General features: G+C 41.1%; 1 protein-coding gene across 7 annotated transcripts in view; it reads left to right on the plus strand.

Annotated features, from left to right (window-relative positions):
- GRAMD1B (GRAM domain containing 1B) overlaps positions 1 to 17,707 on the plus strand; it is a 156,109-nt gene that overhangs the window by 11,530 nt on the left and 126,872 nt on the right. For 6 of the 7 annotated variants that reach the window (XM_027444381.3, XM_072027759.1, XM_072027758.1 and 3 more), the window contains 2 exons: positions 1,188 to 1,238; positions 14,912 to 15,331. Coding sequence is in view for 2 of the 7 variants with exons in the window: in XM_072027761.1 (XP_071883862.1) it covers positions 15,306 to 15,331 (26 nt within the window). In the remaining 5 variants the exon portion in view is untranslated. Of the gene's footprint in view, positions 1 to 1,187; positions 1,239 to 14,911; positions 15,332 to 17,707 lie in introns of those variants that run through there. The other variant, XM_072027763.1, reaches the window with a different exon arrangement.

Raw genomic sequence — 17,707 nt, forward strand, 5'->3', positions numbered from 1 at the left:
CCTCACTCAGAACTGTACACATTGACATCAGATGCTCTACAAATACCAAACGGACTGTCCCTGACTTTTATTTTTTCCTCTGTGTTGGGCTAGAGGGAAACTTGGCAACGAAAAGCAATTTTTCTGGAAAATGTGCAGTAAAAGCTCAGGTTTCTGTTTTGGGCTATCGGTTATTAGATTGTGAGATGAATTTCCAGGCTCTTATTCTTTTAGTGATGATGCCATCTAGTGGGGTAGGGAGGACAGTGGGCTGTGAAGTGGTGGGCCCATCAGACTGGATGGGGCTGGGCTGGAAACCAGGGAGCATGTTTCCACTGCCTTTATGAGGCTGGTATTTGCCTCTGCCAATGTCCTCCTTATTCTGCTTACCATCACACAGCCTTTCCTAGCAACAATTTCCTGGTTAACAAACTTCATACACTTAGATGCCACCTAGCTGTTTCCAACTTCTTGCTGCAGTAAAGGAAGGCATATCTGGATTTAATTTGTTCTTTTAAAAGCAGGGAATAGTAGCTTTGAATTTGTGGATGCCTTTGTCATATATATCAAAGAACTATGGTGACAACAACAGCTGATTCATTACAAATCTTAGTAACTTACTGCTCCTTTACTCCAGGTTTGAAAGGACTTGGCTGATAGGTTGACTCTTGTAGTTAAAGCTTGTATCCTTCTGAGACTGAGTGCTGAAGTAGCAGCTTTATGGAAATCTTTGAGATTTCTAACAGCTGGGGCTGTCCTGTAATCATTCCACTTGCCCATGTTGATGAGAGGTGTTTAGAAGAATGAAGTCATTTAATCTTCTGTGCTGTCTGCATGTCCTATTAAAAAAATAAATAAATAAATTCTTTTGCTATACCTTTATTTCTTAGTGAAGATCTGGTGTGTTTTCAAAGGATGGTGGGTGGCAGGGAGAACACTTGGTCTCCTTGGCCTGCAGCATCAACAAAAATAGTTTTGTGCTGTGATATCTTGTGACAGTGATAGGCAGAGAAAAGCAAATCTGTTAATAGAGCACAAGGAAGTTGCATGGATTTCTGATATTCTGGTGAAAAAGAATCCTCTTCTCCACTGTGACTAGGTGTCCTTAATTTTTGTGAAAATAAAATATTAGAAAAAATGCTTTAATTCCATAAAATGGCTGCCATTTTTTTTTTACTAAAACTAGTCTTTCTTTGTTTTTTTTTTAGGAATCCATCTGTGCCTCACTAGGAATGAGCCTTTTGTGTGCTGGGAATGTGGTAAATTTACAGATTTTTTTTATTTTTTTTTCAAGCTGAATCTTTGGTTCTCCTGCAGAAAGGCAGTAGAAATCTGTACATTCTTATATGTGCTAACTATGTTCTTGCTGTAAAATACACTAATCAAAAGAGTTCATGGCATGAGAATTTTAATTCTAGACATAATGCTTTTTTGGTATTTTCTTTGTAATTTTGTATTTCTTTTTTTCCATTGTTTCACTGTAGAGTAGCCTGGTTCTAAAGAAGAAAATATATGCTGAAATGTTACTGCATTTTTTTAGCTAAATTTTTACAGAAACTTGCAAAGAAACCCCTTAATTTAGAGGGCTGGAAATGCCTGCTTATTAGTTCATGCTGCCACTGAAATACGAGACTTCTGTCACAAGAAACAAGTGTGTGTAAAATGAGCTTGTGGGCTGCCTGCAGACTAGAAACATCCCTTCTGTTTTCATTTCATAAAAAACATTCCTGGGGGAGACTGCCAACAGTTTTTACATGTTAGCAATGATTATCTTTATGTAGAACAAGCACTGCCTGACTGGGATCTGGGCCCATCAGAAAACATACTTAGCATAGAAACTACAAATGCTATGAGGATGTGGAAGTATGAAGTCAAACAAAACCAAGGAGGCTAACTGGCTAGGAGGTGTTTTGCTCTGGTTTAAAGCTGAAGCCTCCATTCACACCTAGCTCTTAGCCAAGACTGGAAGCCACACTTGCCTGCTTTACTTTTGCTCTCAGCTCAATGCCCTGGGAAGCATAGATCCCTTGATTCTAGCAAATTAAAAGATGAAAAATGTGTTTGAGTAGACCTCAATGCCTGCATAAGTACAGAACATCTAGTTTGTCCTATCTGGAGGTCTATTTGTAATCTGCAGCTGTATGAACTTGCTGAATGTGGGCATCAGTCACGTAATTTGCAAAGGAACCTAAACTACCTTCCAGCCTCCTAACCTCTGTTGGGATGCAGTCCCACCAGAGCTGAAAGCCTGTCCCGTGTCCCAGCAGATGGAGCTCTTGCTGAGCTTTTCCATTTTGAGTTAATTTTCAGTTGTTGCCGCATCTGCTGAGTGCACCCTGGTAAACAAAATGTCTGGAAACAGCTGTGTGTTGTGGGGTAAAGGGAAGAGCAATATTGAAGCTGTTTATTTTGACTAAGTTGATCCAGAAGACAAAGAACTTGCTATACAGGACAAGCAAAGGAAAAAAATGCCCCTGGTATTTTTAAAAATAATTAAAGCTTCATGTTTTTCCCTAATTCTTTTACTTATTTTGCACTGCAATTATAAGCATGCTCTTTTGCTTTTCACAGAAAATTTCTTTAAGGTCATGATTTTTATGATGTGATAAATTAAGCAAGCTCAGCCTAGGTTAGGATTTGAATAGGGAGTTTGAAATAAAACGTGTGAATCCTGACTTTGTTGTATTTCTTTCATGTTATGTTGGAGGACAGTGTTCCACATGCAATGCGTTTCTAGGGTGATAGCGAGGTCCTGATGGCATATGCTTATTGGTATTAAATAGCATATGACAGTTTTCACTAAAATTGTCATTATTGGCTTTATTTCCAAGTGGATAGTACCTCACCTTGGTTATTTCATACAAGGAAACATTGCCTGATCACTACTGAAGTTCTACAGTGTTTCAGTGACCTGCCCTGGTGGCTGCCTTCTGCTGCTGGTTAAGGCTTCTTGTTAGGACTGATACAGTTGTAAAATGTGTTCTTTGTAGCATGATACACTCTAGGAAATGAGTTATTTTGGTGCAAAAAATTAGGATTTGTGCTCTGAAGCAAAATGTTGGATTCAGTACACTGGCAAAACCAGGATGGTGTGTGGGTATGTCTGCTCATACAGCAATTATTTCTATAAACACAAATTTTGGCAGATACTAGGAGCAATATCATAGATTGTATAGAAAGCAGATGGTTACTTCATAGTTAGACTGGATGTGCTGTGTGTGGTTGGTGGGGACAGGACACCTTAGCATGCAAAGGAGCTTCATGCCAACAAATGAATGTATGCAATATATAGTAAGGGTTCGTGGGGCATTTTTATTTTTTATTTTTTTATTTTTTTTCTGCTGGAGGCTGCATAAGAAAGTGTAGGAGGGTGTGTGGGAACTGTGAGCTGTGGGAAGGGTGGTCAGCCTGATTTAAAACCAAGGTATGTTAGACCCCTTACAATGAAGAGACTGTTCTTAAAATTGTTTTCTTTTTCCCGTATGGATAAAAGCAGTGGTGCAAGAGGCTGTGCTTTGTCATGTTAAGCTAAACTTGAAGTTCTTTGACATCTTTAGTTGAGCAATGGCATTCATTTCTGAAGATGGTCTAAATAGTGTCAGCTAAAACATTCAGCAAATACTTCATGCAGGAATGCGTGCATGCCTGTACAGTGGTGTGAGTTCGTATTTATAGCATCATGCTCCTGTCTTAAGTGGTATGCTGCCTCTGTTCCTTGATACTCCCTTCTCTACTCTGCTAGCTTCTGGTATTTAGTCCTGAATTCTAGCTTGGCAGTTGACAGTTAGCAGTGTCCTGCTGGCATCCCTAGAGAGCAGAGGATTTACAGTAATCAGTGTTCTCAGTAGCAATCAGCCTGCTTTTCAAAGTGCATTTTGAATTGCTAACTGCTTGAAAATGCTGATTGAACATGTAAGGCAGTGTGTGCTCTTGATGGAAATGAAGTCAAAGGCTTGCTCTGAAATTGGGTGGCTCGTAGGGTTAGCATGAAAGAGCACACCAATTTCTGCAGCCCGGTATATGAGGAAACAATCACTCTCCAGGCTGGAAAAACATGGACTCAAACAAATGAAATGAACTGGAGCGCCCCTCAGATCTGAAGTAAGATTTGAGTGAACAAATCCTTAATTGCTCTGACAGCAAGCTTTTCGTGGTCAAGAAGACAATGAATGAGACCCAAAGTCAGCAGATCTGGAAACAGAGGAGGGTTTGGGGGTGAAGTGATGAGCTTAGATTTTGATCCAGTCACCTAAATGTGCTCCCAAAGCATTTGGTAGAAACAGCTCAAACCTGTTATGCACATTGGCAGCCACCTCTGGGTGGCAGCTTCTGAACACAGTGTGGCTGTGCCACCTGACAGCTGAGGATCAGAAATGCTGCTTGGCTCCCAGGGGAGAAGACACAACCTACCCCCTGTGCGACAAGCCTGTGTTGTGGTATGGGTCTCTAGCTCAATTAGCTTTTACGTTAAGATCTTGGTATTGTAAGGACAGTGCTTCCCTCGAGGCCCTTTTGTTTTTGCAGTGCCTCTCTTGGCTCCCAGTTTTGAATAGTGCAATGCTGTGGCTTATGAAGCAAAACTCTTATGGTCTGTAAACAGGCTTAAATCAGGCATGGATTTACTGAAGGAGGCTAGAAGGGCTGATGCCTTATGACAGAAAACTGTCGGGGTATTGTGTGCTCTCGCTTTATATAATAAGAGTTCTTCCTTCCCTATTCTCAGCTGTGGGGCTACATCTGCTACTGCCTTATATAAAATGAGAAATTTAGCCTCTGGGAATGTGCTGGTTGTGTAATAAACAAAGACTGCAGCAGGAACATGAGTCTGGATGCTACTAGGAAAAAAAAAACCTTCTATATTTGATATAAAGCCTGTAGCTATAAATAGAATGGTTTGGCATGAAGCCTTCATATAAAGGTCTTGCCAGAATACTAGGAGTAAATTTGATTGTTCCTGTCTGGCAGACCTGGAGCATCATAACCCCTCAGTAGTCAAAATAGGTGATGTGCTGCTGGCCTTCACTACACCTGACCACTCAAGGCTCAAAATCTCCTATTATTTTTCCCTATATCAGCTGGAGACTGGCTTGAGGACTTCCTACTTTTTAGGTCTAGGAGGCACATTTTTATTCCTGAGTGTCAGAAAGCTGCTCAGTATCCCACAAAGCACAAAAGCTCCAAAGACATACTGGAAAAACAGTGAACCACAGCAAGAAGTTTGAGTGATCATCTTCGCTCTCAGCATCTCTATAGACAGTTCCCACTTGTGAATTTTCAGAGCATTTTACCTTAGAAAATGACCTCTTTTAAACCGTGTGACCTGAAAGTTGTATACAAATATCATTAACATAGCCTAGCTATATAATTAGGTAGAGGGTAAATAAAAAGTTGCTAACATATCCTGTGTTACTTTTAGTTTTGCTTTGCTTCAGCTGAAAGAATTTGTTGTACTGCAGTGGAATATAGACAAATGCCACTGCATCTTTTTCCACCCCCAGAATGTTTGCTGAGAGACCTTGCACAGAATGATTGCTATGAATATTTTACTTTGCTGTTCAACAGGCTGAAATGTCCTACCCCAGGAAATTATGAAATATTCACTTTCTATTCAGCAAACGAGTGAACAATCCAAGTCTTGGACCAGATGTGTTTCAGATGATCTGGATCTAGATTTCTAATGCAGAAGGGTTAGTTTGGCTAGTATGGGAATAAAGAATTTGTGTGCCTTTTTCTTCTGTGGGAGAGCTTAAAAGTCAAACTCTGCATTATCCTGGAGACTGAAGAGAACTGTCTGCCAGATTTCTCCAGCTTACACATTCAGGCAAGCGAGGGGTTTCCCTCTCAATTCTTCCATAGAAAGAATTCTCTCATCTGATTAGTGGAATCTTCAGATTTTATATTAACTTGGTACTGAAATGATCTTTATCCCTGGAAGAGGTAAATTTGGAATTACGCTGGACTGTTTGTTCTTGCTAATATTGTGTTAAGAGCCGAGTAGACCTCTGGCTCTCCTTGGAACAAAGGCTAACATGCCTCTAACTTTCTCCCAGTTCCTAAGAGTTTAGAAAGCCAAAGGATGGTGATTTTCCACTGTATGTCTCACAGGGATGTTTGTTTGCAACAACATCAACTGCTTCATTTGTTAGGTATAAAACCTCCTGCCAAGGGAGCTAATGTTTTTAAGACAAATTGAAGAAGAGAGAATCAGGAAAGTTTATTGACCAATTTTCATTATGTTCTCTTTGTAATCTAAGGACAGTTCTGCAAACTGTTCCCTGAGGGATTTATAACTGAGCTTAAAAACCAGGCTGATTTTTATCTTAAATCCCACCTTAAACTTTTTATGTTATCAGAATGCTACAAAAGTTGCTTTAAAACAGGAACTGGGGGCTTCATTCACTCATTCATTCACTCTTCTCTTGAATATTAGGCTTCAGGTTGTTGTTGGCAAGCTGTGCAGAGCCCCCAAGGTAACCAGTGGCCCTTTGTGCTGGGTGCTCTGAGCTTGGTGAAATGTTAATGCTTAACAGGTGGATGAACAGACAAGGAAAAACAAGAAGTGGGTTGCATAGAGTTTTATGCAAGTAATTCAATTTTTAAGGGGATCAGTTACTTTAGAGAGCTATGGATTCTCAGGAGGCTGTTTGGCTGCTTTCTGGACTTTGGTCTTCTCATCTATTTTTTGGCATGTTTTATATATTCCATAAATAATCACATTCACTAAAAATTCTACTGCTTTGCTCTGTGATAAATGCTGGAAAGCCTTTCATTTTGCTTTTTGCCTGTTTGAATACTGGAATCCAGCCGTAGAGTTAGACTTGTTTGCTTTACCAGTTCTGCTGGTTACAGAATTGAGTTTTGAAACTACCTGCTATTACCCCAGCAAGGATATCTTATCAGAGAAGAATGGAAAAGACAATCCATATGGAAATGATGGTCAGAAAGGAATGTGTCATCCTATCTCGCAGTTTGCCTAAGTTTAAGTAATCCTACTGAGAAACACCAAAGGGACTGGCTGTTGATTCACGTAGCAACATCCTGAATCTGCTTCTAGCCCTGAAAGAAGAAATTGCTCTTGCTTAATGGAAGCAGGTTGAGTTTTTCCGTTGATTTGAGGCATAATTAGAAAGCTCATACTGTCACCACAATGACATGACGTGACAGAAAAGGCATGACTGAGCACTGTCTCTTGCTAAGATAAAATGCATATAAGCTGCATATTTTCCTAGCTGAGCTAAATTTGCCTGCCAAACACATGAGCCAATTTAGTGTCAGGAGTTGAAAACTCTTGGTAATTGGTAGGTGCTTGATAACGGCTTGGGTTGCATGACCAAAATCACCTCTGTTTGTCCAGCCTTCCATTCTTAGGTTTATTATTTTTCTCTCTGCATCAGTGGAAGGCAGTCAGAGAAGAAACTTTCCTTTTCTAATCTGCAAATTTTTATTACCTTTCTTCCAAGGGGGATAAAAGGGAACAGTTGCACTTTAGTTCTGATCTATTCCCTGGCTGGACACAGCTCTATTAGGTGAATTGCAAGAAGTTAAAAGCTCATAGCAACATGATCTAGCAGCTAAAGGATGAGATTAGAAATTCAGTTGAACTCTATTTCTGATTGACAAGGCCCCCCAGGTGGCAGAGCAAGTCATTTACCTTACATCTTGCTTAAAGTAACCTTTCCCTTAAAATGGATGATTTCCTTTCTGGATGCTTTCCAGTGGCAATAGCAGCTCTGACTTCAAGAAGTAACAGGTCTATATGAATGTTTTTGTTTTTTTCCCCACTTATCTTGCACAGCCACCTGTCTCCTCTGCTTGTGCTCTGAAACACTGGGTGCTTTGTGGGGCTTGCTAAGGCACTTGTGGGAGGGCAGGCTTAGAAGGAAATTGGTGTAAGGAAGCCTTTTTCCTCACTCCTACCTTGGGTAAGATAGCTTGGCACTCATTTTAGTATTGAGTGATGTAGCAATGAAGACAGAAAAACAGGGAGGTTCTTCACTTGGTAAACACTTATGCAGTGCAACAGGGAATTTGAGCAAAAGGAAAACATAGGAGTGTGTGTGGCACCATCTGGGGATGGAAATGCTTTTTCTGATTTGTCCTGTGGGGGCTGTTGGAGGGCTGTCTGTCGGGGCTGTGGCTTCAGTATGTTAGGAAAAATGAGGGAATAAAAGAGAATTTACTGTTCTTATAACACAGTAAGTCTCCAAACTTGTGCTGAAGTAATTGATCTTCTGGTTGCTGTCAGAATCTCAGTTGGTGTTCTTGGATTATAATTTGGGCAATAAAAATAGATGCCAAAGTCAAACCTAAAATGCCCTTGCTCCCTAGCTATTTTAAGGTGCAAATATTTAAATTTTGTGAATCTGTTTGGAGAAAGCAGGTTTATTTAAATCCCAATGTCAGAGGCCACAGGAGCTGAAAGTGTAAGCTGTTTCAGTGACTTCACTGCAGAGGCAGGAGTAGCTCCAGCTTGGTGGCTGCATTCCTCCAGTTTCATCGTGGGATCCTAAAACGCAAGTTTAGTGTTGTCTTTATAGTGTGTGAGGGCTGACTTTGTTTGCCTAGGTGTAAAAGCCCTGAATTTATAGGAGACATGCTGAAGCTTGGGACACCTGATGGTTATTGCTGTCTAAACATGTCTTGGAGTTCAAGGCGCAAGGGGTTTATTAAGTGTGGTGGCTTGGGGTTTGGCATCTCCACGTAAACCAGTGACAGTCAGTAGTATTCTGTGCTCCCAAGGTCAGGCTGGGCCACGTTTATTCTAGTTACTTGCATTCCAGAAAGACTAGGAAAGTCTGAGCTTCGAAGGCAGATGCTCTCCCCATATGTTCAATGTGATTTTTTTTTTTTTTCTTACAGCATCAAATTAGAAGCTTTCTCATTAATGATTTTAAAGAGGAGCTGTTTAGCAGGACTGTTGCCCTTGTTATAGTGGGGATCTTATACTGTCTTTGTTGTTCTCTTTGCTTGCTGCTTTTAAAATCTTTTTGAAGAATTTGTGTGCATATGGGAAAAAAGAAGGGGGAAATTCAAGAGCTGAATTTGGGTAATGCATCTTTTAGTGGAAGCTTGTTTTTAGTATGGAAGAATTATTGTGAATATGCTAAATAACTAATTAAATGGGTTCAAACCTACTTTTTCCTAAATGTCTGCCCTTGGGATTGAGAGCCATATTACTCTTGCATTCATTATTAAATACCTTGTTCTTGAAAGAAGCCTCCAGGCCACTGTCTTCCTCATGAACTTCTATCTCTGGTATGTTATCACTGTCTTTGTCTTTAATGTAATCAATTGGCTTTGTGTTTGTCTTGGCCTTGATGGCAATGACCATTTGGATGGGGAGGGGCAGGGAGTGTCCTGAAGATGCTGCAACTCCCTGTATGCAGAAAGACCTGGGCCTGGCCTCTGGCCTTTCAAATGGAAATCTCTAACAGTGGCCACTGCTTCCCTAGCAGATAACAGAGATTTTGGCCCAAGAGGGAGCAGCTCCTGACTCTGCCTTAAGGTTAGCAGCAATTATACACTACCTTCAATGCATATGAGCTTCTATAAATGGAACCAACTTCCTGCTCCAAGCTTGAGCACTGAATTTCTGATCTGTGTCAGGGATTTATTCGTACAGAGCTTTGTTCTGACTTGTCTTATAAAAAGTTGCAAGGTTGGAATTAGTGCTACACCTGCCAAAGTTCTGACGTGTGTTTGCACACTATTAGGATTGGGTTTTGGTGTCTGCCAGAGCCTAACTTCTTGGAGATGTGACCTTTTTCCTTAAGACGTGTCAGTTGCAAGTGCATTATTGCTATAGGTGTTGTGAAGCTCTGGCTCTATTGCCCTCAGTGTGTTTAGTCCTCAAGTCTAGCATAGCCTAGTGTGTCAGGAAATGAGAATAGGTGAAGAGGTTCCTGAGCGTATGAGGTAATTCACTGAAGTCAGACAGTAGCATTAATGTAACTAGAAAAACCTTCTAAGGCACATGTTAAAGTTGAAAGGTACTTAATTTAGCTCTGAGTTTAAACTACTTGTATGCATTACTTACATCTACAGAATTGCCAAATCTAAATGAAATTTTAAAATGTCATTTCACTTTTATTTTTTTCTTCTTTTTTGCTATTCACATATGGTATCAAAGGCTGAGGGTCAATAAATAAGCCATTTTATCACTTCAAAGGGCCAGGTCAGCCTGTTAAGGACTTGATTGTCTTAATATCTTTGTTTCTTCTCCTTATCAAACTGTTATGGATTGCAACAGGAACTGATAGCTGGAAAGTTCATTGTTACATAGCTCTGCCAGAACTGCCAAATGCAGCCTACAGAGTGATTTTACTGCATGCAAGGCTGAGATAATAGGATTCGTTCCTGAGGAAAGGAAGCTCAAAGCTAGCGTGGTTGTTTTCTGCCAGGTCTGTTTTGCCCACTCCTGTTGTTAGTGACAACTACAACTTCTCAGACTATAGTGTTTCTTTGCATCACAGTACTTTTGTTCCTTTTGTAAGTGGGTTTTCTGAAGTAAACAGGAGTTAAGAGTAGGATGCAACGGTTTACTGAAAGAAATTTAGCACCTACAGTTGAGCACTTCTGCCAGGAGCATTCAACTGGAAACAGAAGAAAGAAAAATATCTAGCATAAGTATCTAATCTGGCCTGACATCCATGGCCTGAGGAATGCCAAGTGCGTCTGGTGTAGATGGCTTGTAGGCCAAGAACTCTTCATGGAAGTGATTCAGAGTAATATAATCCTTCTGTCTTAAAGTTTTCTGTAGTACGTGTGCTTTCATTTCTTCTCTTCAGCACTCAGAGGTGCTGAGATGCCTTTTAGCTTCCGAGTTACCCACCCAATGCCTTGATTCAAGACTAGCTTGGTCATATTGGGAGGGAGGGATGGACCATGAGGGGAAACGAGGTGAAAAGCTAGGACCTGCTTCTGGAACACTGTATCTCAGAAGGGAAAAAAAATAATAATAAATAAAAAATAATAATAAAAAACTTTTTCCTGAAGACACTTTCACAATTGTGTACTGCTTATTACTGACAATGTATAAATTCAACCTTGTTGATCATTCTTTCTTCTGGATAGGGTGTCCTGAGTGCTGTAAGTTCAGGTAATGTGCTCTAGCTGAAGTTGCTCAGATCTGGTACTCCATCTGCCTCGCACAACACCAGAAGCTGTTCAACTTCTACTTATTTTCTGCCTTTAAGTAATCTGATTTCCCTTCTCCCTGCTCATACTTACTGGTAAGTGATTCACGTTCTAGTTTTGAGGGGGAATAAATTCCACTACTCCATTTTTTTGTTTTCTTGGAATAGAAAGGCCAAACCTCCCTTTCAAGTTTCCTCTAAGGACCTGTGAATAAGAACAAGGTCTTTTTGGCTTTTCTTATTATTGTATTGCCACCTGAAAAGTAAAAGCTTGTACCGGTGCATTTCATAGGTGGATGGAGCCTATTGCAGTTGTGAATAATTCAGGAGTTGTACCTGCAGTCCTGAGTTAGCTGCTTTCTCTATTCTGTTCAGGATAGAAGTGAAGATACATTCCTGCAATAAAGATGTATGCAAAAAGCCAAGCTGTATAGTAACAGAATTCTGTATTGTAGGTGTTTTTTTTTTTCCCAAGTTCTCATCCCACTTCTGCTTTGCTTTCTCTATCTGGGATGGTGGCGATCTGCCTTGAAGGGATACAACTCCAACATTTTGTAAGCAGAGAATACTACAGAAGTGCTAAGATGTGTCCTGTGGCTTATCTAGGAGCAAAGCTTGGAGCTGCCTGACTGCCCAGAGAAAAAATACTGTAGCAGTCAAGCAGTATTTGACTATTGGTCTTGTGTCAGAAATGGGATGCTTGGCAAAACTAAAATGTTGGTTTTGCCCTTGAGTCAAGTCTTAGCAGAAAATAACCATATTTAAAAGGGAATAAATAGGAACCTGTTGAGCAACCACAGACTTAATCCAATGTCTAGGTGGGCTCTTTTTAGTGTTTTATTTTCCCTTTGTAATACTGCATTTCTTTTGCAGCTTATCAATATCCCTGTAAGTCTCTGAGGTCAAATTCCATTCTCTGAAGCACCGGATTAGCTTTGTGCTGACTCTCAGCTTGCAGAAGGGAGATTAGAGCCTGTGGGAGGTAAAATGGTAGAGCTGGCTGTAGGGGCACACATTCTTTCTCTTCACAAGGAAACAGAATGTGGATTTCTGTCTGAAAATAAGCAGGGGGATGCCTGATGTCCAACTGCATAATTATCCTAAGTGTAGGGAACATGGTTTTTGGTACTGTTATCTTCTTGTTTATGATCAAAAGTCACCAACTTGGCTTCTGTGGAAAACCCTGTGTAACTTTCTCGTTCTAAGAATATTTTAAGCTGTGCTTTGACAGCTCTGTTTTCAAGGATGCTTTTCTGAGACATCAGGTGATGTGTGGAGTAGCAGGCTTCTGGAAGGGGTGAGCTTTGCTTTTTATAGATGAGCACTCAAAGCAGGAGAGACAAAGATATCACAAGCAACTAGTTTGAGAAGTGACTGTATTTGAATAGCAGCTGTATCCCTGACATTTTTGGCTTCTGAGAACAGAAGTTTCCAAGTCCAGGTTGGTTAACCTCAGACACTGATTACAGTGTTCAGATTGCTGAATGCCTGGATGGTCTTTTTCAGACAGACTACTGCTCACTTTGCTTGTGGTGTCAGCCTGCAGAACTGCATAGTTAGGGAACAGTGCTTTACTCATGCACATTGTGTATGCTCCATGAGCTGAAGAGCAGTGCTTTTGGTTCTGTGCCTGCTTGTGCATAGCTAGTAAGAATCATAGGCAAAGCGAACAGTTTGTTCACTGAGAGGTCAGGGGATGGCTGTGTTCTGTGGGTTATTGGTACTTCATAGAATCACAGAATATCCTGAGATGCAAGATCCACAAGGATCGTAGAGTCCAACTTGGATAAATAATATCCTATTATAATAGTAAGCAGATGTAAAATATTCCCTGCACAGTTAGCCCAAATGTGACAGTAGCAAAGGAGGACTGCAACTTTCTAGAATCTAATGTAGGATCAAAAAAGGTGGAGCTTTTCCATTGGGATGTAATTCCATTTGATTTACTTTTTTAATATAAATGGTAGAGAAAAAACTTCACATTTGGACACAGTCTGTATGCAGATACAAGCAAACTAGGTAAAACGTAACAGGCAAGATTTGGAGACAAAAGAGGTGCAGTGAAGATGCTCTCTGAGCAAACTTTGTGGCTTACCATCTTCTGGAGAAGAAGTTAGCTGAAATTGCAGGGAGGTGGCTGTGATGCCTGTTAGCAAACTTCAGCTAACTTGTATATAAATGTTTTCACAACCCAGTGGTAACCAGGAATGTTGTGTCCCAGCATGTATAATGCTGCTGTTCTGTAGTAGATCAGATAATTACGCAAGCTGGAGCCTCTGTGTGAGGCAGGCTTTGATGTTGGGGGTAGGGGAAGACTTTCTTCCACTTGAAGGCACTGGGAGATAACTACTTTTCCTTGCTCTCCATATGCTGCTGTGTACATCAGCCAAGCAGCCCAGCTGTGCAGCGTGGGACATGCTGAGTAGGCTAGTGCACCCTGCTGCTCCCTGCTTACATTGCGTCTGCTAGCCAAGATAACCTGGGTGTCTGTTCTGCAGCATGGACAAACTTCTAGTCCCTGACGGCAGTCCTGTCTGGCTGCTGCAGCAGTCTTTCACACTAAGTTTGTTCCCTTGAATGCTACTCTTTGGCTACAGCCTGTTCACATCCTTGCAAAATGCGATTGCATCCAGTCACGTGTATGCTCAGGTATTAAAGAACAAACACTGGGGTTTGCCAATGGCTGAGGTTTGATTACAGAAGAAATGGTATAGGAGCTCAGAGCCCTGAATTAGATTGTCTTGGTGGTGATGGGGAAGGATGTAGGTAGGAGAGATCACCCGGTTTTGTTTGGGGAAGATTTTTTGATAATCTGCCTTCTACCATTTGCTTGAAGCTACACTTCACTTCTCTGACCACGGTCCATTAGCAGTCTTGTTCTAAGAATAAATGTTCTTAAGGAAATGTGCTACTTTTATTCTAACATTTAATCTTGGCTTACGGTGGGCTGTATTAACCTGCTAAAAACAGCATACCATGCCACCTTTCTCTGACATAGATGGTAGAAGTCAGCCTGACCCCAGAGACCTGGCATTTACCACAGGGTGGGATGGATAGTGTTTCTGATGGAACTGGAGCTCTTGTATTAGCTGCTGTACTGGACTGCGGTAAAAAGGCACAGGTATCCAAGAGATTTCAACATGATTATAGTTGATGAGGTGTCCAAATCCCTAGGGTGTCTTGTTAAAGAAGGAAAAACTGGTCCCTGGTTATTGAATTAAAATGAAGTGCAGAAGTGAAGTGAATGTGATCCAGAAGGGGATCATGTATCACAGGTATGAGCTTCTTATGGCACATGAGTGGTATGCTCTGCTTGGGTGATTTGATGCTAGAACAAACCTGATTACATGTTAACCTGATCTGGTTCAGTGTCTGTGTTCTCTATATGTCACTTTTGTCAGGTATATAATGCTAGTGCCCTAACCTTTTTGATGCTGGAAACAAATACTTAAACTCCTGAAGAATACTCCTGTATTTTTGCTGAAGGTGGGGGGATATGGGTACACAAAATCTGCCCCTCTCTAAATCCATGCCTAAGTGGAGGAAATATAAATATTCAGAGCCCTCTTCAGAGCCCTCCATAGTACAATGCAAACCACTTTGTTTCCAGCCCCAGTGCTCTGTTAGGTAGCAGTGTGGGGTTCAGCTCTTCTACACACCTTCATTCCATGGCAGACCCTTGTTGTGATGATACGAGGTCTTATTTGTAGTTTCCACATCTGCAGCAGTTTGGCTGTTATGTGTGGGGGAGTTGCTGGGTTTGCAGCCTCATTATCATTCCTTTAAATCTCTTTTAGATTGCCTTGCAAAATTCCACCTGATCTGGGTGATGAGTTTCTACAGGAACAGCACTGAGGATGGATTGGAAAGGAAGATCCCCTAAAAGGGGAGCTCCTGCTTCGTGCCCTACAGCCAGAAGAGGGTTAACAAGGCACACAGCTCCTGTGCAGGCAGCGTGTGTACTTGGCAGTGAGAGATGTGCTACAGAGTGAGAGGAGGAGTGGAGCAGCTCTCGGCTCTGTTTGCTGCCTGTCACTGACCTCACATCTCTGGAGCTGGTGTCCTGTTCACAGCGAAGGGTCCCCTCCTCCTGAGCCCGTATCCTGCCTCTCTGGATGGGGATCTTCCCTTCGCATGGTGGCGTCTGACTCTGGCTGCTGCTGTGAGATGCTGGTGCTGGCTGGCTGATGAATGAGTGCCCCTCCGAGCAGAGCCAGGTAAGACAGCCTTACATTTGTTGCCTTACTCTTGTCCCCTTTCTGGCCAGCATCTGGCTCAGGTAACCCTGGGAGTCAGTGGCAGTACTGTAGGCATGGGATTTGGATGGTCTGTGGGAAAAAATCACTGTGCTGATCTCTTGGCATGGAATAAAAAGTGTAGGTCTCTGGGGACATCTCCCCTCTGGATGTTTCCTGAGGGGAGACTTGTATCATTTTATCTATGTTTCTTGGGGCATTGAGGTTACTGCAAGTCAAAGTAAAGCTATTAACATGGACTGTTGAAAAGGCTGTGATGGGAAAGATTGCCTTATGTATTTGAAGGGATAAGAAATTTGGTTACTTTTCGCTTCATTTCATAATATTTAACTGTCTGAGATGTCTTTCGGAGTCACAATACTTACATACTACACACCATGGAAGAATAGAAGTCATGTTCCTTCACACAGGAAGGATGATACTTCCCAGTAGTATATTTAGCAACACAGTGTTTTGTGGACCTCCTGGATATTGCAAAACATTATGCAGATACTGCTTCAGTTTTACAATCAAGCTCTACACTCCCTGTGCTCATTTCTTATTTCTATAGGTCTTTTCCCCTAATATTATCTGGTTTACTTTTTTTTTTTTTTTTTTTTAAAAAAAAAGATTTAGCTGTTAATGTGTATTCTTAGTTTGCTCGTTTGCCTTGGACATAGGCAAATGAGAGTTAGCAGGGTACTGAATGCAGCAGGTTAGTCTAGCCCTCTCATTTGGGTCATGTCAGAAAAGCTGTGACAACAAATTCAGTCTGACCATGCTTCATAGCTAGCTGTGTGCTCTTAGAACAAACTTGAACAAGGTTGTGAATATCTTGCATAATTCATGAACTCACTGTCATATATGTATGAGAGGAGGCATTACTTTGCAGAGTAAATAAGCAGTTGCCAAAATCCCTTGCCGGAGTATGGGCAGAGCAAGGCAAGGATATTGGCCACATTGATTACTTACTGAGTATACTTGGCTCATAAAAGCAACACCTTCCTCAGAAGTGGGCTTTAGGCCTCAAATGGTGACAGTATTAGTCTTTGTTGCTAACTGGTTGTGATTCTCTTAATGGTTTTCAAAAAAGTGGAAGGGAAAGACAGGATTTGTTAGCCCTGTATGGTTATAAGTATTGAGTGAATGCAGAAGTAACAAACTTCATAAACCATTGGGATAATGATTGAAACTTCAATCTCAAAGAAAAACAGATGAAGCATTGGCTTAAGATCTAGGAGGCATTCCCCTCATTTTTGCTTTAGTATCTTCTGCAGCTACTTAATGTCCTGTTGCTTATAGCAATTGCAAGCATGTAAACAGCAGTGAAAGAGCACTGCAGTTTGAGGGGAGCTGATCTGTTTCTCTTTCATCTATCTAATAAAAACTTAGATCATGTGATGTATAATCCTTTGTGCTTGTGTGCACGTTTCATGAAGATGTTCAGAAGCAAATGAGAGAAACTTAAAATCAATAAAAAGATCAGAGGTGTTTTGTTAATGTTTCCTGCTTTTGATCTTTCCCAAATAAGCCTAAAACTATTAGGAAGATGATAAGAGGTTTATTATAGAACTATATTAATTCTCATAAATTAAAGAATGCTCTTTTGTCTGGGTTAGAATAGTTCCTTTTTTCTTTTTTTCTTTTTTTTTTTTTTTTTTTTCCCCTTTGCAATCTGTGTTCAGTGGGTACCAGTGACAAGGCTAGCTCAGGTCTTGCAAATCTGGAAGTTCAAGGCTTGAAGCTCCTGTTGACTTTCCCCCTCTGAGTATGGAAATAGGGGAATAAATATTCCCATTTTGCTGCCTGTGCTGGAAAGAAAACAGTCACTTATTCTTTTTATCATTAGTTGTCTTTTGACAATATAAATGTTTAGCAGTAACATTCATGTGGTTTAGCTATTTTTCACTAGCAAATCCGTAATCAAGAACCCTTAGCAGACAGGACTTAGGGGGGAACCCAGAGGACTATTAGGAGGGAACACTTGATGAGGCTCTTGTGCCAAGGAGGCATGCTGGTTAGGTTAATGATAGGCTGTGCAAAAATCTAATACCTCAGGTAAGAACAAGGGCCTGAGCTATCTATTACAATAGTATGGGAGTTCCTGGCTTTCACTTACTAAACACCAGCTAAGAATGCATGTTACTTCAGTACAAAATACCGCTGTAGTTACCACCTGTTGTCTGCCTTAAAAATCCACTATGAGTAGAGAAATGCTTGGAGTTTCCATTTTTGAGAAGTGGCCCTTGATATGGAAAATGGAGAATCCCCTCATTAGCCATTAGCACTGATGCCCTGGAGCAACAAGTTGGTTGTAGTTGGCACTGGAGCTGCTCCGTGTCCTCCCTATGAAACAGA

The sequence above is a fragment of the Anas platyrhynchos genome, chromosome 25 (assembly GCF_047663525.1).
Source record: "Anas platyrhynchos isolate ZD024472 breed Pekin duck chromosome 25, IASCAAS_PekinDuck_T2T, whole genome shotgun sequence".
Taxonomy (NCBI): Eukaryota; Metazoa; Chordata; class Aves; order Anseriformes; family Anatidae; genus Anas; species Anas platyrhynchos.